Source organism: Mesoplodon densirostris, chromosome 6, assembly GCF_025265405.1.
Source record: "Mesoplodon densirostris isolate mMesDen1 chromosome 6, mMesDen1 primary haplotype, whole genome shotgun sequence".
Lineage (NCBI taxonomy): Eukaryota > Metazoa > Chordata > Mammalia > Artiodactyla > Ziphiidae > Mesoplodon > Mesoplodon densirostris.
The window spans coordinates 110,651,199-110,676,005 of NC_082666.1; the positions used below are offsets into that span (position 1 = coordinate 110,651,199).

General features: G+C 39.6%; 1 protein-coding gene across 1 annotated transcript; it reads left to right on the forward strand.

Moving 5' to 3' along the window:
- Nucleotides 1-4,694: 4,694 nt before the first annotated feature.
- Nucleotides 4,695-7,998, forward strand: LOC132491689 (pericentrin-like). Its single transcript, XM_060100523.1, is given in 3 exon segments — nucleotides 4,695-7,412; nucleotides 7,565-7,751; nucleotides 7,846-7,998. Coding segments are annotated over 3 exon segments (3,051 nt in total). The 5' UTR covers nucleotides 4,695-4,701.
- The last annotated feature ends 16,809 nt before the right edge of the window (nucleotides 7,999-24,807 follow it).

A 24,807-nucleotide genomic window follows, 5' to 3' on the forward strand; every position in this document is an offset into this window, starting at 1 on the left:
AGATGTCTTCATTGGAGATTTCTAACAAACATTTAAAGATTAACACAAATTCTACACGATCTCTTTCAGAATAAACAATTAAAAGGAACACAGTCCAACAAACTTCATGAGGTCAGTATTGCCCTGATACCAAAATGAAAGACAGTACCAAAAAAACAAAAAAAGAATACAGATCAATATACTTCATGAATGTTGATAAGGAAAAAATCCTTAACAAAGTATTAGCAAGTAGAATTTTTAAATATGTTAAAAGTAAAATTCAGCTGAGTAAATTTTAAAGATCTTATTGGCTTTATTCAACGATTCATGAATCTGGCAGCATCCAACGTAGCAGATAGAAAGGAGCTCTGAGAAGCTGTGCAAAATGAAATTTTTTATGGGCAGAAGAGAGCAGGAACAAGGAAGATATTTATATTAGGCAGAAAGCAGATTGGTTATTGCAAGATTAGTTTCCTTTAGGGAATGACAGGGGCTATCAGGCAGATTACCTAACAAGTGCTGATCAGGTGATTCCGTATTGACTGGTTTAAGATTTTATTTCTTGGAGAGCTGAAACTGTAATTAAGGTATGTGTTGATTTGGTGACATGAGGTTTAGCATAAGTGACTCCATTTTGGGCCTGTTATTTTGTTTGTAACAGATATATAAAAATAATCACACACTATTACCAAGTGGTGTTTATTAAGTCATGGAATAAATTAAACCAATGTAATCAATCATTATAATCCATCATATTAACAGGATAAAATTAAAGATATTACATGATCATATCAATTGATGCAGAAAAGGCATTTGACAAAATTGAACAGTCATTTCTTGTTTTCTTTTAACTGTCAGGAATTAAGAGTAGAGGTGAACTTCCTAACTTCATAAGTTAGGGGGGGAAACTAGAGCGAATATCAAATTAAATTATGAAAGACTGAATGCTTTCCCCCTAAGTTTGGGAACAAGGCAAATATGTTTGTTCTCACCACTCTAATTCTACCTAGCCCTGGAAGACCCAGCCAGCTCAATAAAATAATTTTGAGACAAAATATAGTGGAAATCATTCTACTCATTTTTTGGACTTATTATATAGCTACAGTAATCAAGACAGTTTGATATTAGCAAAGAGACAGACAGTTCAAAGAAAAAGAATTGGGAACCCAGAAATAGTATGCAAGTACAGCCAACTGATTTTTGACAAAGGTGCAAAAGCAATTCAATGGCAGAAGGATAGTCTTTCCAACTGTAACAGAGGAAGAACAGAACTAACACCATGTTGGAACAGCCTCCCTCATTTTTCAGCTTATACTCTATTACTCTAGTCTTGCACATAAGGAGTTAAATATTAGAGAAATATTGCTTGTGCCCAAATAGCTCATTAAGTTCCCTGAGGAAAGTTTCCATCCCCTGGTCCCGAGCTAGTATGGCTACTACTTTTTGTAGATAAGTTCGCTTTTAGCCCAGAAATCTTGCTAATAAGCAGAGATAAGAATACTAGAGTAGGGCTTCCATGGTGGCGCAGTGGTTGAGAGTCCGCCTGCCGATGCAGGGGACACGGGTTCGTGCCCCGATCCCGGAAGATCCCACATGCCGCGGAGCGGCTGGGCCCGCGAGCCATGGCCGCGGAGCCTGTGTGTCCGGAGCCTGTGCTCCGCAACGGGAGAGACCACAGCAGTGAGAGGCCCGCGTACAGCAAAAAAAAAAAAAAAAAAATTAAGTTTTTACAGGGGGGGGCTTGTGATCCAGCCTACATGAGCAAGCAGAAGGACAAAGAAATGTTATGCTTCCCTTGAAGGCCAGGTGACTCCAAGAAGCCTGCATTCCACTTTTACCCTTTAATCTTGAATCCTCCTGCTTCCCCTTTCCCTGAACATAAAAGAAGCCTGAATTCTATTCCAAGTTAAGATGGTTCTTTAGGACATTATCCAGCCATCTTCTCAATTTTCTGACTTTCCAAATAAAGTCGCCATTCCTTGCCCCAATACCTTGTCTCTCGACATATTGGCCTATTGTGGGCAAGCAGTACAAGCTTAGACTCGGTGGTAACACAACAAATGGTTCGGAAGCTGTGATATTGTGAGTTATAAAAAGAAATATATATATTTGGTCTTCTTCCCCACTCCTGGCACAAAGCTACTAAAACATTTGGAATTTCCTGAGTGATAAGAATGAAAAGGTTGTCTTTTGTTATGTTAATGAGGCGATTTTGGGAAAACACCTAAGGATGGGGGCTAGTTATCAGGGGAACTAACCAGGGGCCCCTGACCTCCTACCTAACTTTCAGTCTCACCCCCACTGACCTCCAGGGAGGGGAGAGAGTCTGAATCAAGCACCAGTGGCCAACAATTTAATCAATCATGTCTATGAAATAACACTTCCGTAAAAATCCAGAAGGGTGGGGTTCAGAGAGTTTCTGCATTGGTGAACACATGGAGATTTGGGAAGAGTGACGCTCTCAGAGAGGACATGGAAGTGCAGTGTCTATTCCCTATACCTTGCCCTTTTATAATAAACTGGTTATCTAGTAAGTAAAATGTCTCTCTGAGTTCTGTGAGCCACTCTAGCAAATTAATGGAAACCAAGGAGGAAATCACGGGAACCTCTGATTTATAGCCAGTTGTTCAGAAGTACATGTAACAAAACCTTACTTACCATTGGAATCTAAAGTCTGGGAGGGAGTAGGGGGGAAACAAAAGGGGGAGCATTTAACCTGTGAAATGCTACTATCTCCAGGTAGAGAGAAATGTACACTTTAAATTTACACAATGTTATATATCAATTATTTCTGACAAGGGATTAATATCAAGAATATATAAAGAACTCCTACAACTCAATAGCAAAAAGACATAATTCAATTAAATAATGGGAAAAGGATCTGTATAGACCTTCATATGTGTATATAATGGAAAATTATTAAGCCCTAAAAAGAAGGAAACACTGCCATTTGCAACATCATGGATGGACCTTGAGGGCATTATGCTAAGTGAAATAAGTCAAACAGAGAAAGACAAATACTGTATGATCTCACTTATATTTGAAATTTTTAAAAAGAAAGAAGGAAAAAATTGAACTCAGACAAATTGGTGGTTTCCAACCATGGGGGTGGGGGTGGTTGAATGAGGTGAAGGGAGTCAAAAGATACAAACTTCTGGGACTTCCCTCATGGCACAGTGGTTAAGAATCTGCCTGCCAATGCAGGGGACATGGGTTTGAGCCCTGGTCCAGGAAGATCCCACATGCCACGGAGTAACTAAGCCCCTGCGCCACAGTTACTGAACCTGCACTCTAGAGTCCGCGAGCCACAACTACTGAACCCGTGTGCCACAACTACGGAAGCCCACATGCCTAGAGTCTGTGCTCCACAACAAGAGAAGTCACCACAATGAGAAGCCCCTGCACCGCCATGAAGAAACCCCTGCTAGCCACAACTACAGAAAGCCCACGCACAGCAACAAAGACCCAATGCAGCCATAAATAAATAAATACATACATGCATACATTTATTTTTTAAAAAAGGTACAGACTTCCAATTATAAAATAAAAGAGTCCTGGAGACAATAATGTACAGTATGGTGAAAATAGTTAATAATAGTGTACTGTATATTTGAGAGCTGCTGAGGGTAGATATTAAAAGTTCTCATCACAAGAAAAAATTGTTACTGTGTGGTAATGGATATAATTAGACTTATAATAATGATCATTTTGTTATATAAATATGTACGTATGTATACATATATATCAAATCATTATGTTGTACACCTGAAACTGATATGTTATATGTCCATTATATTACAATAAAAAACTGTAATTGTGTGAGATGATGGATGTATTAACTAATCTTGTGTGGTAATCATTTTCTAATATATATGTGTATCAAATCATTACACAGTACAGCTAAAGTTTACATAATGTTATATATTAATTATTTCTAAATAAAGCTGTGGATTCAAACTAAACAAAAAAAAATTTTAAGACACAAATAGATCAAATTAAAGCAACAGAGAAAGATATTGCATGCTAACATTAATCAAAATAAAGCTAGAGGTTTTGCACAGCAAAGGAAATCATCAAAAAAATGAAAAGAGGGGACTTCCCTGGTGGTCCAGCAGTTAAGATTTTGCCTTCCAGTGCTGGGGTGCAGGTTCGATCTCTGGTCGGGGAGCTAAGATCCCACATGCCTCATGACCAAAACACCAAAACATAAAACAGAAGCAATATTGTAACAAATTCAATAAAGACTTTTAAAATGGTCCACATAAAAACAAAACTTTTTAAAAAATTAAAAGACAACCTACTGAATGGGTGAATATATTTGCAAATGATATTACTGATACGGGGTTAATATCTAAAATATATAAAACTCACTATCAAAAAACAAACAAACAAACAACCCAATCTAAAAATGGGCAGAGGGAAATTCCCTGGTGGTCCAGTGGTTAGGACTTGGTGCTTTCACTGCCTTGGGCCAGGGTTCAATCCCTGGTCGGGGAACTAAGATAATGCAAGCCATGTGGCATGGTCAAAAAATAAAAGGGGGGAGGGGGTAGAAGATCTGAATAGACATTTTTCCAAAGAAGACTTACAGATGGCTAACAGGCAGAGGAAAGGATGCTCAACATCACTAATCATCAGAGAAATACAAATCAAAATTGCAATAACAGGGCACCGCATCGGCCCCGCCACCTCTCGGCGACCTGCGAAGAGCCCCGGAGTAAGATGGAAGAAGATGAGCAACAGCAGCGGCGCAGAAAAGTGGAGGCCGGGAGAGCGAAGCTTGCTCACTTCCGACAGAGAAAAACAAAAGGTGACTGTGCGCATTCGAAGAAAACGCCGGCGAAGAGGAAGGGCGCGGCTGTCGATGCGCCTGACCAGGAGGAGAGTCCGGTAGCTGAGGCCGAGGCCAGCGGACTCCTGGGAGGCCGGGACGTTGGCAAGAACACGTCGTGCAGCGACACCCCTGATGGCGCAGGAGTCCCTCAGCTGCAGGAGCCCGGTGGAGCGGGGACGCCGCAGAAGCTGGAAGGCGACGGTCCGGAGCAGCCTGGGGTAATGACGAAGGAGCTGGAGCTGGAAGTGCTGCTCCTGAGCTTGAGCGACATGCACACGGCGCGGCTGGAGCTGACGCAGGCGCACCTGCAGCGCGAGAAGGAGGCGGCGCTGGCCGAGCTGCGTGCCGAGCTCGCCGGGCGGCACGCGCAGGAGCGGGCCCTGCTTCAGAGCCGCGCGTGCCGGGAGCTGGAGCTGGTCCGGGAGGAGGCAGCTGAGCTGAAGGAGAAGCTACAATCAGAAATGGAGAAAAATGCCCAGATGATAGAGACCCTGAAGCAAGACTGGGAATCCGAGAGAGAATTGTGCTTAGAAAACCTACGCCAAGAATTATCGGAAAGGCATCGGTCAGAACTGGAGAATTTACAAAACCAGTTTAAGAAAGAATTGGCAGAATAGAAGGCTGAGTTGGAGAAGGTTTTTCAAGACAAAAATCAGGCTGAATTTTCCCTTCAGACTCAGGAGGCTCAGCACGAGGCGGCCCTGAGCAAGTTACGCGCGGACCTGCAGCTGGAACACTGCCAGTACGTGGAAGACCTGGAGCTGAAATTCAGAGAAAAGGAAAAGGAAAAGCAGCTTGAGTTGGAGGACCTGCACGCCTCGTACGCAGAGCTGCAGGCCCAGTCACAGGAGGAGATCCGGCGCCTAGGGGCCCAGCTGGAGTCTGCGAGGTCCAGCGGGCAGGAGCCGAGCGAGTTACCCAAGCAGCTCCTGGCCCGAGCGTCTCACGTGGAGGGGCTGGAACACCTGACGTGGGACTTAGAGCAGCAGCAGCAGCAGCAGCAGGAGAGAACCAGGCACGAGTCTGAACTGGAACAGCTGAGAATCTCTTCTGAAGAGAAGTTGAGGGAGGCTGAGAGGGGCCACCAGGAGGACCCGACCCTGTTACACCAGCGGCTGCAGGACGGGAAGGACAGCTCCCCGCCGGAGGCTGTGGGAATCAGTGCCTGTTCAGAAGAGACGTCTGAAGGAGAAGGAAGAGACCGTCTTGATGAACTTGGCCTTCAGCTGGAGCAGCACAAGGAGACACTGGGGTTGCACACACAGCTAGAAGAAAACCACCAGCACCAACTAGCAGCGGGGAAGTCCTCCCAGGAAGTCCAGCAGGAGGCGGGCCTCGCGGGGACCCAGGTGTTGGAAGGGGAGCAGCATGCGGGGCCTTCGGAAGAGCCCGGCCAAGAGCTCGCCCAGGTGCCCCTCCTGTGTGCACACAGCACAGCCTTGGAGGTGGCAGCCGGAGACTTGGGTCTGGAAACCATGCACAAGGCTCATCTCCTGCTTCTTCTCACGGAGCTCAAGGAAGAAATCGACCTCTTAAAAGTAGAAAATAGAAATTTACACGAGAAATTGCAGCATGAAATCCGCCTAGAAGAGGACTCTGAGCAAGTGAAATGTACTTCAGTTGAAGCCCACCAGGAAGCACTGAAGAGCGCTAAGGAGAAGTTTGAGCTAATGAGACGAGAACTCGGCGAGAGAGAGGCTGAGTGGAAAGTCACGAGTGAGGACCCGAGGAGAGGGGACGAAGAGAGGCTGACGCAGCTGCTCCTCGAGCTGCAGGAGCAGGCTGAGTCCGAGAAGCTGTCCATGATGCACAGGTTTGAGCTTCGAGAAGCCGAAATGAGGCAGCTGCAGGACCAGCAGGCGGCCCAGATCCTGGACCTGGAGGGGTCGCTGATGGAGCAGCAGGGCCGCCTGAGGCAGCTGGAGCTGGGGCTCTTGGGGGACGAGTCTCTGCAGTGCAGCCAGTGTGGCCGGGAGCTGGGCGGTGGTCTGGCCCCCATGGACCGGGACCACCTGAAGGAGGACTGTGCCCTCCAGCTGAAGCTGGCCCAGAGCAGGTTTTTAGAAGAACATCGAGAAATCACAGAGAAATTTGCCGCAGAGCAAGACGCCTTCCTGCGGGAGGCCCGGGAGAAGCACGCCCGCGAGCTCCAGCTGCTCCAGGAGAGACACCGGCAGCACGTCCTGTCTTTGACTGCGGAGCTGGAGACCCGGCACCAGGCCGAGGTGGACGCGCTAAGGGCTTCTTTGGAGCGAGAGTGGGGGGCTCTCTCAGAAGCCCTTGTGGGTAAGCTGCAGACAAAACACGCTGCGGAAATCAGTGCTTTGGAGACCAGACACGCGTCACGCCTGTACGCTTTGGAGTCGCGTTACCTGTCTGAGATGCAGACCTTGCGGGGCCTGGAGTTGCCGGGCCTGGAGGAGCAGCTGCAGAAAGAGGGTGCTTCTCACCACGTGGTCTTGACTTGGGTGTTAGAGAAGCTGAAGCTGAAACACGATGAAGAGCCTCAGTCCACAGAGGACGGCCTGAGAGCGGGAGTGAACACAGAGCACGTGGAGGGTGTGAGAGCCTCTCGGCTGCGCAGAGCTCGCCAGGTGAGGTGCGGGGCTTTGCCCTTCCCCAGGACTGGTGTCTTCTATTGCCCACATGTGTCAGCTGCACGTGTGTGTGTGTGTGTGTCCCAGGGACAGCGGTGGGTTTCCTGGTGAGGCGGGTACACAACAGTGAGTTTTACGCGTTTTTTGGTCCCAGGCTCCTTGGTGAAGGCTTTGGATCTCTGATCCTGGAAAAACGTGCGCCTGTGCCTGCGTACAGCGTTCCCTGTGAGATTTCAAAGGGTTCAGAGTGCTCCTCAGGACCTCTACCGATTTCTGTGAGATTAAACCCTTTGTCCTGTGTCGAGCAGCAACTGTCCCCTTGGCAGGTGCTTTCAGCTGTAGTATGAAAGGAGCTTCTGGAGACAGCCCCATTGCCCTAGCCAGCGCTCCCCTTTCCTCATCTGCAGACCTATGGCACTTGTATGTCGTGAATAGGATGCATTTATTTGGGTAGAACGTCATCACGTAGCGGGAATTCAGTGTGGGGACGGGCTGCTCTGTGCCCATTGGGCCAGGTGTGCATGCCAGGCACTCAGGAATGATCCTGTTCTGGCGCCTTCATACTTTTGTCACGTATTTAAGAAGTAGATATTCAAAATTACAAAGCAGGAAATCTCAGCCTTGTGAGAACACAAGTACCAGGTAGAACCTTCGCTCGTGACTGAGACGTGCTTTATGGGATGTTCCCAGGGGGGGTTTTGTCCTTTGCTCCTGGTTTAGCGTGTTTACGGATGGAAGGAAGAGGGCAGCTTAGTGCTGAGAGGTGTGGTGGCTTCATTGTATGCTTCGGCTCTGCCTGTTCTGTGTGGTCTGCGGGCGAAATCTTGTCCTTTTTTTTAAAAAAATGTTTATTTATTTATTTTTTAAAAAATTGCAATAACATACCACCTCACACCTGTCAGAATGGCTACAATCAAAAAGAACACAAATAACAAATGCTGGCAAAGATATGGAGAAAAAAGGAACACTTGTACACTGTCGGTGCGAATGTAAATTGGGGCAGCCACTGAGGAAAACAGTATGGAGGTTCCTCAAAAAACTAAAAATAAAACTACCATATGGGGCTTCCGTGGTGGCACAGTGGTTGAGAATCCGCCTTCCAATGCAGGGGATGAAGGTTCAAGCTCTGGTCCGGGAAGATCCCACATGCCACGGCTCAAGTAAGCCAATGGGCCACTACTACTGAGCCTGTGCTCTAGAGCCGGCAAGCCACAACTACTGAGCCCACACACCTAGAGCCCCTGCTCTGCAATGAAGAGTAGCCCCCGCTCACCACAATTAGAGAAAGCCCACACCCAGCAATGAAGACCCAACACAGCCAAAAATAAATAAATTAATTAATTTTTTTTAAAAAGCTACCATATGATCCAGCAATTCTACTTCTGGGTATAAATCTGAAGAAAATGAAAAAACTTAATTCAAAAAGATACATGTACCCCAATGTTCATAGCAGCATTATTTACAATAGCCAAGATATGGATGCAACCTAAGTGTCCATCAATAGGTTGAATGGATAAAGAAGACGTATGAATATCTATATATTCAGACAGACACATATACATACAATGGAATACTACTCAGCCATAAAGAAGAATGAAATCTTGCCATTTGCAACAACATGGATGGGCCTTGAGGGTATTATGCTAAGTGAAATAAATCAGACAAAGACAAATACTGTATGAATTCACTTATATGTGGAATCTGAAACAAATGAACAACAACAAAAAAACAAACCAGAAAGACTCATAGATACAGAGAACAAACAGATGGTTGCCAGAGGAGAGGAGGATGGGGGGTTGAGTGAAATAGGTGAAGGAGATTAAGAGGTACAAATTTCTAGTTACAAAATAACTGAGTCATGGACATGAAATGTACAGCATTGGGAATATAGTCAATAATGTTGTAATAACTTTGTATGGTCACCGATGGTAGCTAGACTTACTGTGGTGATCATTTTGTAATGTACAGAAATATTGAATCACTGAGGTGTGTACCTGGAACTAAAATAGTGCTGTAGGTCAATTATACTTCGATTTTTTAAAAGGATATATAATCACAGTATTCTAAAAGGTTCTGCAGTGAACTATATTTACATTGTTATAATGATGCAAACACTAATTATGATATAATTTAAAGTATGATACAATTTTTGGATAGAACATGAGGAATGAGAGGAGGAGGTATTAAATTTTCATCTCATATTATTTATAAATTTAAAGATTGCTTATTTCTTTTCTACTTATGTATCTATGTGAGATGACAGATGTTAACTAAACCTTATTGTGGTAATCATTTCACAATATATGTAAATCAAACCACCATACTGTACACTTTAAACTTACTTACACAGTGATGTGTGTCAAATATTTCTCAATGAAACTGGAAAAAAAACTGGTAGAACTGAAAAGAGAAGTAGTCAAATTCACTGTTACTATTGGAGACTTTAGTATTCCTCTATCACTAATTGAAAGATCTTATAGGCATAAAATCAGTAATGATATATTTGAACCCACCAGCACCATCATTCCACTGGACATAATAGACATTTATAAAATATTCATCAAACAACAGCAGAATACACGTTGAACTCAAGCTCACATGGAACATTCACCAAGATAGATCACATTCTAGGCCATTAAACAGGTCTTAACAATGTACAGGAATACAAATTAAATAAAATATGTTCTCAGACAACACTGGAATTAAACAAGAAATCAGCAACAAAAAAGGAGCTGAAAAATCCCAAAATTTTGGAGACTCTGCAACACACTGTTAAATAACACATGTATCAAAAAAGTCTTAGGAGAAAATTTTAAAGTATTTTGACATTTTTCTCAAGTGCTCATGGAACATTCTACAGGATAGATCATATCTTGGGTCACAAGTCAAGCCTTGGTAATTTAAGAAAATTGAAATTGTATCAAGTATCTTTTCTGACCATAATGCTATGAGACTAGATATCAATTACAGGTAAAGATCTGTAAAAAATACAAACACATGGAGGCTAAACATTACACTACTTAATACCCAAGTGATCACTGAAGAAATCAAAGAGGAAATCAAAAAATACCTAGAAACAAATGACAATGGAGACACGACAACCCAAAACCGATGGGATGCAGCAAAAACAGTTCTAAGAGGGAAGTTTATAGCAATACAATCCTACCTTAAGAAACAGGAAACATCTCAAATAAACAACTTAACCTTGCACCTAAAGAAATTAGAGAAAGAACAAAAAAACCCTAAGTTAGCAGAAGGAAAGAAATCATAAAGATCAGATCAGAAATAAATGAAAAAGAAATGAAGGAAACGACACCAAAGATCAATAAAATTAAAAGCTGTTTCTTTGACAAGATAAACAAAATTGATAAACCATTATCCAGACTCATTAAGAAAAAAAGGGAGAAGACTCAAATCAACAGAATTAGAAATGAAAAAGAAGAAGTAACAACTGACACTGCAGAAATACAAAAGATCATGAGAGATTACTACAAGCAACTCTATGCCAATAAAATGCACAACCTGGAAGAAATGGACAAATTCTTAGAAATGCACAACCTGCCAAGACTGAATCAGGAAGAAATAGAAAATATGAACAGACCAATCACAAGCACTGAAATTGAAACTGTGATTAAAAATCTTCCAACAAACAAAAGCCCAGGACCAGATGGCTTCACAGGCGAATTCTATCAAACATTTAGAGAAGAGCTAACACCTATCCTTCTCAAACTCTTCCAAAATATAGCAGAGGGAGGAACACTCCCAAACTCATTCTACGAGGTCACCATCACCCTGACACCAAAACCAGACAAAGGTGTCACAAAGAAAGAAAACTAAAGGCTAATATCACTGATGAACATAGATGCAAAAATCCTCAACAAAATACTAGCAAACAGAATCCAACAGCACATTAAAAGGATCATACACCATGATCAAGTGGGGTTTATTCCAGGAATGCAAGGATTCTTCAATATATGCAAATCAATCAACGTGATACAGCATATTAACAAATTGAAGGAGAAAAACCATATGATCTTCTCAATAAATGCAGAGAAAGCTTTCGACAAAATTCAACACCCATTTATGATAAAAACCTTGCAGAAAGTAGGCATAGAGGGAACTTTCCTCAACATAATAAAGGCCATATATGACAAATCCACAGCCAACATCATCCTCAATGGTGAAAAAATGAAACCATTTCCACTAAGATCAGGCAAGATTGCCCACTCTCACCACTCAACATAGTTTTGGAAGTTTTAGCCACAGCAATCAAAGAAGAAAAAAATAAATAAAAGGAATCCAAATCGGAAAAGAAGAAGTAAAACTGTCACCGTTTGTAGATGACATGATGCTCTACATAGAGAATCCTAAAGATGCTACCAGAAAACTAATAGAGCTAATCAATGAATTTGGTAAAGTAGCAGGATACAAAATTAATGCACAGAAATCTCCTGCATTCCTATACACTAATGATGAAAAATCTGAGAGTGAAATTAAGAAAACACTCCCATTTACCATTGCGACAAAAAGAATAAAATACCTAGGAATAAACCTCCCTAAGGAGACAAAAGACCTGTATGCAGAAAATTATAAGACACTGATGAAAGAAATGAAAGATGATACAAATAGGTGGAGAGATATACCATGTTCTTGGATTGGAAGAATCAACATTGTGAAAATGACTCTACTACCCAAAGCAATCTACAGATTCAATGCAATCCCTATCAAACTACCACTGGCATTTTTCACAGAACTAGAACAAAAAATTTCACAATTTGTATGGAAACACAGAAGACCCCGAATAGCCAAAGCAATCTTGAGAACGAAAAACGGAGCTGGAGGAATCAGGCTCCCTGACTTCAGGCTATACTACAAAGCTACAGTAATCAAGATGGTATGGTACTGGCACAAAAACAGAAATATAGATCAATGGAACAGGATAGAAAGTCCAGAGATAAACCCACGCACATATGGTCACCTTATCTTTGATAAAGGAGGCAGGAAAATACAGTGGAGAAAAGACAGCCTCTTCAATAAGTGGTGCTGGGAAAACTGGACAGGGACATGTAAAAGTACAAAATTAGAACACTCCAGAACACCATACACAAAAATAAACTCAAAATGAATTAAAGACCTAAATGTAAGGCCAGACACTATCAAACTCTTAGAGGAAAACATAGGCAGAACACTCTATGACATAAATCACAGCAAGATCCTTTTGGACCCATCTCCTAGAGAAATGGAAATAAAAACAAAGACAAACAAATGGGACCTAATGAAACTTCAAAGTTTTTGTACAGCAAAGGAAACCGTAAACAAGACTAAAAGACAACCCTCAGAATAGGAGAAAATATTTGCAAATGAAGCAACTGACAAAGGATTAATCTCCAAGATTTAGAAGCAGTTCATGCAGCTCAGTAACAAAAAAACAAACAGCCCAATCTTAAAATGGGCAGAAGCCCTAAAATAGACATTTCTCCGAAGAAGATATACAGATGGCCAAGAGGCATATGAAAAGATGCTCAATATCACTAATTATTAAAGAAATGCAAATCAAAACTACAATGAGATATCACCTCACACCAGTCAGAATGGCCATCATTTAAAAAATCTACAAACAATAAATGGTGGAGAGGGTGTGGAGAAAAGGGAACCCTCTTACACTGTTGGTGGGAATGTAAATTGGTACAGCCATTATGGAGAACAGTATGGAGGTTCCTTAAAAAACTAAAAATAGAGCTACCATATGATCCAGCAATCCCACTCCTGGGCATATATCTGGAGGAAAACATGGTTCAAAAGGAAACACGCACCCCAATGTTCATTGCAGCAATGCTTACAATAGCCAAAACATGGAAACAACCTAAATGTCCATCAACAGATGAATGGATAAAGAAGTTGTGGTACATATATACAATGGAATATTACTCAGCCATTAAAAAGAATGAAATCATGCCATTTGCAGCAACATGGATGGACCTGGAGATGATCATACTAAGGGAAATAAGTCAGACAGAGAAAGATAAATATCATATGATATTGCTTATATGCAAAATCAAAAAAAATGAATACAGATGAACTTATTTACAAAATAGAAACAGACTCACAGACTTAGAGAATTAACTTATGGTTACCAGGAGGGAAGGGGGAGGGGGAGGAATAGATTGGGAGTATGGGGTTGACATGTACATACTGCTATATTTAAAGTAGATAACAAACAAGGACCTACTGTAAAAATAAATAATTTATAAAGTTTAAAAAAAAATAAACTTCCACCTTAGGAAATTAAAGAAAAAGAGCAAGGTAAAACTAAAGCAAGCAGAAGAATAGAAATAAAAATTAGAGCAAAAATAAATAAAATTGAAAACAGGATATTAATAGAGAAACTGAACAAAACCAAAAGCTTGTTTTTTGAAAAGATCAATGGAATTGATGTCTCTAGCTAAGCTAACTAAGAAAAAGAGAGAGAGGACAAAATTACTAGTATCAGAAATGAAAGAGAGAACATCACTACTGATCCCATGGATATTAAAAGGACAAAAAAGGAATTTTTTAAAAGACTGTAAATTTTTGAGCAGTTTCAATTTCCTAGCAAAATTGAGAGAAAGCTACAGAGATTTCTCATATACTGCCTGCCCCCATACCTGCATAACCTCTGCCATCATCAATATCCTCCACCAGAATTGTACATTTGTTATAAGTGAGAAACCTAGGTTGACACATCATAATCACTTAAATCCATAGTGTACATTAGGGTTCACTATTGGTGTTGTCCATTATATAAGTTTGGAAGATGTATGATTACATGTATCCATCATTATGATACCCTCTGTGAAAATCCTCTGTGCTCTCCCTATTCACCCATTCCCTTACCCTAACCCCTGGCAACAACTAATCTTTTTCCTGCCTCCATAGTTTTCCCTTTACTAGAATTTCATATAGTTGGAATCATACAGTATATAGCCTTTGGCTTCTTTCACTTAATAATATGCTTTTTAAATCCCTCCATATCTTTTCATAACTTAATAGCTCATTTCTCTTTAGTACTGAATACTATTCCATTGCCTGGATGTACCACAGTTTATTTATTCATTCACCTACTGAAGAACATCTTGGTTGCTTCCAAGATTTGCCAATTATAAATAAAGCTGTGATAAACATCCATGTGAGATTTTTGTCTGGGCATAAATTTTCAAGTCCTTTGGGTTGAAAGGAGCACAAATGCTGTCATATAGTAAAGTGTGTTCAGTTTTGTGAGAAACTGTCAAACTGTCTTCCAAATTGGCTGTACAATTTTGCCTTCCCACCAGCAATGAATGAGAATTCCTTTTGCTCCACATCCTCATGAGCATTTGGTGCTTTCAGTGTTCTGGATTTTAGACATTCCAATAGACGTGTTGTAGTATCTCATTGCTGTTTTATTTTGCATTTCCCTGCTGACATATGATGTGGAGCATCTTTTTATATGCTTATTTAACATCTGTATATATTCTTTTTTAAAATCATTGAACTGTACATTTATTTATCTATTTATTTGGTTGCACTGGGGCTTAGTTGTGTCAGGAGGGCTCCTTAGTTGCAGCATGTGGACTCTAGTTGCGGCATGCAAACTCTTAGTTGTGGCATGCATGTGGGATCTAGTTCTATGACCAAGCAGGGATTGAACCCGAGCCACAGCAGTGACAGCCTGGAATCCTAACCACTAGGCAACAAGGGAATTCCCCCCAATAAAGTTTAGAATCAGTTTGTCAGTTTCCACAAAATAACTTGCTGGGATTTTGATTGGGATTACAATGAATTTATAGAGCAAGCTGGGAAGAACTGACATCCTGACAATACTGAGTCTGAGTCTTCCTATCCATAAATATGAAATGTCCCTCCTTTTATTTAGCTCTTCTTTGATCTGATTCATCAGAGTTTTGTAGTTTATCTGGTATAGATCTTATGCATATTTTGTTAGCCTTATATGTAAATATTTCATTTGGGGGGGGTGCTAACATAAATGATACTGTGTTTTTAATTTCAAGTTCTGCTTTTTCATTGATGATATATAGGAAAGTGATTGACTTTTCTATTTTAACCTTGTATTCTGAAACCTTGCTATAATCACATATTAGTTGTAGGAGTTTTTTGGTTGATTCTTTCAGATTTTCTACATGGATTATCATGTCATCTGTGAACAAAGACAGTTTTATTTCTCTTTCCAAATCTGTATAATTTTATTTACTTTTCTTGTCTGGTTGCATTAGCTATGATTTCTAGTATGATGTTGAAAAAGAGTGGTGAGAGGAGACATCCTTGCACTATACTTGTTCTTAGTGGTAAAGCTTTGAGTTTCTCATGATTAAATATGATGTTAGCATAGGTTTTTAAATAAATATTCTTTATTAACTTGAGAAAGTTCCTCTCTATTCCTAGTTTACTGAGAGTTTTATCATAAGTGGGTGCTGGATTTTGTCAAATTATTTTTCTGTATCTATTAATATAATCATCTGAATTTTTTAGCCCATTGATATGAAGGATTATATGAATTGATTTTCTAGTGTTGAACCAGCCTTACATATCTGAGATAAATCCCACTTAGTCATGGTATATAATTCTTTTTATACATTGTTGGATTAAATTGGCTAATGTTTTGTTGAGGAGTTTTGCATCTATATTTATGGAAGATTTTGTTCTTTAGTTTTCTTTTCTTGTAAAGATTTTGTCTGGTTTTTGGTATCAGGAAAATCCTGATCTCAAAGAAAGAATTAGGAAATATTCCCTCTGCTCTTATCCTCTGTAAGAGACTGTAAAGAATTGGTATAATTTGTTCTCAAAATAGTTGTTAGAATTTACCAGTGCAACCATCTGGACCTAGTGCCTTTTGATTAAGAATATTATTAATTATTGATTCAATTTCTTTAATAGATATAGGCCTATACTTATTTAATAGATATAGGCCTATACAGAGTGTCTATTTCTGCTTGTGTGAATTTTATCAGCTTGTGTCTTTCAAGAAGACACATGAAGGAAGGGAAGTACCCAACTCCAGTTCCCTCAAGCCTTTCTGACCCACCTAAAGGGTAAACAATCTGAGGAGTCCCTGTGAAGGTCACAGCCCAGGAGCACAGACTCACTAAAAATGAAACCTAATCAGAGGGATATAGAATGAATACCCCCTCACACACATTTACCACCACATCAATAGCATTTTTGGACAAAAATGGAGATAAAGCTAAGGGCACTAGAGGAAATAGCCTCTGATACATTCAGCTACAGCAAACTCTAAACACAGCTTAATTCCTATCCTGATAAACATAAATCCTCATACTAAAGACCTATTCAGTTACTTTTACCCAGTCCAACATGTCCAGCTTTCAAAAAAATCACATGGCATACTTAAAAAAACCAAACAAAAAACCAGTTTAAAAAGATAGAACCCAACTGTCAGAACAGACACAGATATAGCAGAGATGTTGAAAATTTCAGACTAGGAACTTAATACAATTTTGATTAATATGCTAAGGGCTCTAATGGAAAAAGTGGACAACATGCAAGAATAGATGGGTGATGTAAGCAGAGAGATATAAACTCTTAAGAAAGAATCAAAAGAAAGTGCTAGATATAAAAAACACTGGAACAGAAATAAAGAATTGCTTTCATAGGCTAATCAATAGAGTGAACTCAGTCAGACAAGAATCAGTAAGGTTGAAGATGTCAATAGAAACTTTCCAAAATGAAAAGCAAAGATAAAAAGGAATGGAAAAGATAGAACATATTATCCAAGAACCAAGGGACAGTTAAAAATGGTGTGATATCTGATTAATGGGAATAAAAGAAGAAGAAGAGAGAAAGGAGCTGAAGAAGTAGTATACAGTGAAATTACCTCCAAAAGTAACAAAAATTGATGGAATTTGTCACCAGAAGACTTGTGTTGCAAGAAATGTTAAAAGAAATCCTTCGGAAAGAATGGAAATTATGTATAGGTCAAAAGCTTGGCTCTCATAAAAAAGTAAGAATATTAGAGAAGGAATAAATGAAGGTAAAATAAAATCTTTCATTTTTCTTATTCTTAATTGAGATAAGATATAATAATTTGTTCAAAATGATAATAGCAACAAAATAATCAGTGACTATAGCCTATGGATAAGTGAAATGAATGACAGCAATGTTGTAAGGGATGGAGGAAGGAATTGGATATATAATACTCCATTATAAGGTAATTGCACTACCTGTGAAGTGGTATTGTGTTATTTCAAAGAGGACTTGGACTAGTCATAAATGTATTTTGCAAACTCAAATCAATCACTTAAGAAGTCTTTAAAAAGAAGTATAATTGACACACTAAGGGAGGAGGTAAAATGGAATCATATTAATTGCTCAGTTAAACAAAAGAAGGCTGAAAAATAGTAGAAACAAACAAAAAGGAACAAAGGCAACAAATAGAAAGAAAACATATTATTCAACTATATCAATAATCACTTTAAACATCAATGGTTTAAATACACACTGAGTACACATAAAACACAAAAACTGTCAGGGTGGACAAAAAACAAGACCCAACTATATGTTGACCACAAGAAACCCACTTTAAATACAAAGACACAGATAGATTAAAAGTAAAATGATGGAGAAAGACACACCATACTAACACTCACTAATGAAAAGAAAGCTGGAGTAGCTATTTTAATTTGAGACAAAGCAGACTTCAGAGCAAGGAAAATTATCAGGGATAAAGAGAAGCCTTACATAATGATAAAGGGGTCAACTCTCCAAGAAGACATAACAACTTATAACACTAATGGCTGTAGACAAAATTGCCCCCAAGAAAAGCCAGCTCTGTTTAGCAAAAAGCAAGGAAGAAGGCAGTCCAGAAGGACAGAAACATTTTGACCTGTCTTAGTCTGGTCAGGCTGCTATAAGAAATACCACAGGGGCCTCCCTGGTGGCGCAGTGGTTGGGAGTCCGCCTGCCGATGCAGGGGATACGGGTTCGTGCCCCGGTCTGGGAGGATCCCATATGCTGCGGAGCGGCTGGGCCCGTGAGCCATGGCCGCTGAGCCTGCGCGTCCGGAGCCTGTGCTCCGCAACGGGAGAGGCCACAACAGTGAGAGGCCCGCATACCACAAAAAAAAAAAAAAAAAAAAAAAAAAAAAAGAAATACCACAGACTGGGTAGCCTATAAACAACAGAAATTTAATGTTTATGGTTCTGGAGGCTGAAAAGTCCAAGATCAAGGTGCCAGCATGTTTGTCTTCTGGGGAGGGCCCTTCCTGGTACATAGCCAGTGCCTTCTTGCTGTGTCCTCACATGGTGGACTGTGTTCTCACATGGTGGATGAGGCTAGGGATCTCTCTGGGGCCTATTTTATAAGGCAGTAATTCCACTAATGATGGTTCCATCATCAAGACCTAAGCACCTCCCAAATGCCCACCTCCTAATATTATCATCTTTGGGGGTGAGAATTTTTCTAACTTCTCTTTATTTTATTTATTTTTTTCTTGAGGTATAGTTGATTTACAATATTATATTAGTTTCAGGTGTACAACATAGTGATTCATAATTTTTAAAGATTATTCTCCATTTAAAGTTATTATTAAATATTGGCTATATTCCCTGTGCTATACAATATATCCTTGTAGATTATTTATTTTATACATAGTAGTTTGTACCTCTTAATTCCCTACCCCTATCTGGCACATCCCCGCTTCCCTCTCCCCACTGGTAACCACTAATTTGTTCTCTATATGTGTAAGTCTATTTCTTTCTGTTATATTCATTTGTTTCTTTTTCTTAGATTAATTATTTTTTAGGTTTATTTTTAGATTCTACATATAAGTAATAACACACAGTATTTGTCTTTACCTGTGACTTATTTCACTAAGCATGCATAACACCCTCTAGGTCCATCCATGTTGTTGCAAATGGCAAAATTCCATTCTTTGGTCTGGCTGAGCAGCATTCCATTGCGTGTATATATACAACATTTTCTTTTTCCATTCAACTCTTGATGGACATTTAGGTTGGATTCATATCTTGGCTATTGCAAATAATGCTGCCATGAATATTAGGCTGCATGTATCTTTTTGAATTAGTGTTTTCATTTTCTTCAGATATATACCCAGGAGTTGAATTGCTAGATCATATGGTAGTTCTACTTTTTAGTTTTGTTTTGATTTTTAATTTTTCCCCCCAACCTTTAGTTTGCCTTTTCACTTTCTTTTTATTTTTTCTTTCTTTTCTCCTTTTTTTCCCCCCACACCACGTGGCATTCAGGTTCTTAGTTCCCTGACCAGGGATTGAACCTGAACCCCCGGCAGTGGAAGCATGGAGTATTAACCACTGAACAACCAGGGAATTCCCTATTTTTAGTTTTTTAAGGAACCTCCATACTGTTTTCCACAGTGATTACACCAACTTACATTCCCACCAACAGTGTACAAGGGTTCCCTTTTTTCCAATTCTTCACCAAAATTTGTGTTCTTTTTGATGATAGCCATTCTGACAGGTATGAGGTGATATCTCACTGTGGTTTTGACTTGCATTTTTCGGATGATTAGTGATGTTGAACATCTTTTCATGTGCTCATTAGCCATCTGTAAGTCTTCTTTCAAAAAATGTCTATTCAGGTCTTCTGCCCATTTTTTAATTGGGTTGTTTGTTTTTTTGATATTGAGTTGTATGAGCTGTTTATATTTTTTGGATATTAATCCCTATGATCATTCACTTGCAAATATATTCTCCCATTCAGTAGGTTGTCTTTTTGTTTTGTCAATGGTTTCCTTTGCTGTACAAAGTTTTTAAGTTTTGCTAAGTCCCATTTGTTTATTTTTGCTTTTGTTTCCTTGTGAAGGAATGTTCTAATTTTATTCTTTTACATGTAGCTGTCCAGTTTTCCCAACACCGATGTACTGAAGAGACTTTTTCCACATTGTATATTCTTGCCTCCTTTGCCATAGGTTAATTGGCCATAAGTGTGTGGGTTCATTTCTGGGCTCTCTATTTTGTGCCAATGATCTGTGTGTCTGCTTTTGTGCCAGTACCATACTGTTTTGATTACTGTAGCTTTGTAGTATAATCTGAAGTCATGGAGCATGATTCCTCCAGCTCTGTTCTTCTTTCTCAAGATCGTTTTTTGCTATTCTGGGCCTTTTGTGTTTCCATACAAATTTTACAATTATTTCTTCTAGTTTTATGGAAAATGCCTTTGGTATTTTAATAAAGGTTGCATTGAATATGTAGATTGCCTTGGGTACTGTGGGCATTTTAACAAAATTAATTCTTCCAATCTATTAACATGGTATATTTTTCCAACTATTTGTGTTGTCTTCAATTTCTTTCATCAGTGTCTTATAGTTTTTCAAGTCCAGGTCTTTTATCTTTTTATGTAGGTTTATCCCTAGGTTTGTTTGTTTTTTTTTTTTTTTGATGTGATGGTAAATGGGATTGTTTATTTAATTTCTCTTTCTGATGGTTTGTTATTAGTGTATAGAAATGCAGCAGACTTCTGCATATTAATTTTGTATGCTATGTCTTTACCAAGTTCATTCATGAGCTCTATTCTTTTTATGTTGCTGTCTTTAGGATTTTTTATGTATAGTATCATGTCATGTGCAAACAGTGACACTTTTACTTTTTCCTTTCCAATTTGGATTCCTTTTATTTCTTTTTATTGTCTGATCACTGTGGCCAGGACTTCCAATACTATGTTGAATAAAAGTGGCAAAAGTGGGCATACTTGTCTTGTTCCCGATCTTAGAAGGAACTCTTTCAGCTTTTCACTGTTGAGTATAATGTTAGCTGTGGGTGTATCATATATGGCCTTTATTATGTTGAGATATATTTCCTTTATATCCACTTGATGAAGAGGTTTTAATTATAAATAGTTGTTGAATTTTGTCAAAAGATTTTTCTGCATCTGATATTTGTGTGCATCTGATTTCTGCATCTAATTTTGTGTGTGCCCTTTAAGAGTGGAGTCTCTATTTCCCACAGCCCTCTTGCTCCTCCAAAAGTAAGTCCCACTGGTCTTCAAAGCCAAATGTTCTGGGGGCTTGTCTTTCCAGTGCAAGACCCCGAGCTGGAGAGCCTGATATGGAGTTCAGAACCCTCACTTATTGGGAAGAAACTCTGCAATCATAAGTATCCTTCCATTTGTGGGTCGCCCACCTTGGGGTATGGGTGTTGACTATACTGTGACTCTGCTCCTCCTATCTGTCTCATTTTAGTCCTTTCTTTATATCTTTAGTTATAAATCTTTTCTGGTAGATTCCAGTCCTTCTCATCAATAGTTGCTCTGTAAATAGTTGTAATTTTGGTGTACCATGAGAATACACCACTTCTTACTCCACCATCTTGGCCAAGCTCTGTTCCTCATTAGGATTTCAACATACAAATTTTGGAAGGTCACAGATATCTAGGCCATAGTACTACCCAATTCCAAGTAAACACCACAAAAAATCTGTGCCCTTCTCCTCACCAGGTTCTGAGACTCTGAGAATATGTGTGGGGCCCTGTATTTCATCCCTGCCCTATAATAACAAGGCAGCATTGAACCCCCTCCCTATTGATGGCCATGGCTACAGACATAGGCCATCAGCACCACTCTTACTTTGCATTTCTTATGTGTTTTTTCAAACTAAAACTGTGCCTTCTGCACACAAAGCACCTACTCTCTTTCTTTTTTCTCACTCTAATGCTAATTCCTAAGTGTACCTTTCTAACGGGCACAATTAGACACCAAGAACATTTTGGAATTACAGTGGTCACTTTTGCAGAACTTGAATATGAACAAGTTGTTCATATGAGAGGTGCCTTAGAACAAGAACAACAAAATATTTTTACTGTTCAACTGTCTGTTTCATATGCGGAGGCTTCAAAATGAAACTTAGACTCAAAAATTGCCTCCCGGGCCTCCCTGGTGGCGCAGTGCTTGAGAGTCCGCCTGCCGATGCAGGGGATACGGGTTCGTGCTCCGGTCTGGGAGGATCCCATATGCCGCGGAGAGGCTGGGCCCGTGAGCCATGGCCGCTGGGCCTGCGCGTCCGGAGCCTGCGCGTCCGGAGCCTGTGCTCCGCAACGGGAGAGGCCACAACAGTGAGAGGCCCGCATACCGAAAAAAAAAAAAATTGCCTCCCTATAATAGTATATAAACTTAATATGAGAATTATGAGGAAATATGAGAAACTGTTTCCCTAAACAGTAACTTTAGACAATATTCAGAACTAGCTTCTACTGTTCACATTTCTAATGCTCTTTTGACTTTTTTTTCTTGATGACTCAGAGCCAGAAATTACAAATATGGTATGTAAACAAAAAATTGACTGAAAAATCATCCCATGGCATGAAATTCAACATTTTGCTAAACATTTTAGAGACTTGAGGTAACAACAACCAAAAAAGGACCTGAGGAAAATATTTGTTCGCTTTGTCTGAAAAAGAGATCATTTTTTTTAGTATGGGAGGCACCCCCTACTTCGTTTCCCTATTTGGGGATTAAAATACTGGCTTTTAAAAAATTGAGGTAAAATATACATATGTAAAATTTACCATGTTAACCATTTTTAAGTGCACAGTTCAGTGGCATTAAGTATGCTCACATTATTTTGAAAACATCACCATCATTTATCTCCATAATTTTTTCATCTTCCCAACTGAAACTGGACCCATTAAACAATAACTGCTATTCTTCCTTAATCCCAATTCTGGCAACAATCATTCTATTTTTTTCTCTATGAATTTGACTACTCTAATTACATCATATAAGTGGAATTACAAAATATGTGTCCTTTTTGTGCCTGGCTTATTTCCTTTAGCATAATGTCTTCACATGTCACCCATGCTGAAGCATGTGTCAGAATTTCCTTTTTTAGGTTGAATAATATGCCATTGTATGTACAGTATATATCACATTTTTAATCTATTATATGAATGAACATTTGAGTTGTTTCCACCTTTTTGTTGTTAAGAAAAATGCTGCTATGAACATTGGTGTGCAAGTATCTGTTTGAGTCTCTGCTTTCAGTTCTTTGGGATATATACCTAGAAGTGGTATTGATGAATTATATGGTAATGCTATGTTTTACTTTTTTTTTTTTTTTTTTTGTGGTACCCAGGCCTCTCACTGTTGTGGCCTCTCCCGTTGCGGAGCACAGGCTCCAGACGTGCAGGCTCAGCGGCCATGGCTCACGGGCCCAGCCACCCTGTGGCATGTGGGATCTTCCCAGACTGGGGCACGAACCCGTGTCCCCTGCATCGGCAGGCGGACTCTCAACCACTGCACCACCAGGGAAGCCCTATGTTTTACTTTTTGAGGAAGTATCAAACTGTTTTCCACAGTACCTCCACTATTTTACTTTCCCACGGGCAATGCAGGAGTGATCCGATTTCTCCATATCCTCTCCAACAGTTATTTTGTTTTTTAGTTTTTTGTTTTTAAACAATAGATATACTAATGAATGTTAAATGGTATCTCACGGTCTTGCTTTTCATTTCCCTAATGATTGGTGATCTTTTCATGTGTTTACTGTCAATTTGTATATCTTCTTTGGAGAAACATCTATTCAATCCTTTGCCCATTTTAATGACCTTACTTGTTGCTCTTTATGGCATCTGTATTGGGTGCTAAGAAATGGGTAGCTCATTTTCTTGGAGTCCTAATTACACCCTGGGTTGCTGGTGCTGTTATCTCCTTTACCCAGAGGCAGAAACAGGTCAGAGGCATTGAGTGACTCTTCCAAGGAGGTGCAGAACTCCAAAACAGAAAGGTAATTAAGAGAAGACCCTACTGGAGAGAGTTTGATGGGACCAGAGAGTTAGGAGTGCCAGATTAAATATAGGATGTACTTAGACTACAGGACTGTTTGTGTTTATTCTTATATTTCTTTATATATTCTGAATATCAATCCCTTGTCAGATATATGATTTGCAGACATTTTCTCCCATTCCATGATTTACTATTTACTTTGTTAATACAGTCCTTTTTTAATTTTATGCAGTTTTATTGATTTTTTTGTGTGTGTTAGTTTCTGATTTATAACAAAGTGAATCAGTTATACATATACATCTGTTCCCATATCCCTTCCCTCTTGCGTCTCCCTCCCTCCCAACCGCCCTATCCCACTCCTCCAGGTGGTCACAAAGCACCTATATGGTCTCCCTGAATTTGATTCACAAAAATTTTTCATTTTGATGAGGTCCAATTTATTTATTTTTTCTTTGTTGATTGTGTTTTTAGTGTCATAAACGAGAAATCATTGACAAATGCAATGTCATTAAGCATTCCCCCCAAGTTTTCTTCGAGGAGGTTTATAGTTTAAGGTCTTATGTTTAGGTTCTTAATCCATTTTTTTCTTTAACAGCTTTATTAGAGTATAATTGCTTTACAATGGTGTGTTAGTTTCTGCTGTATAACTAA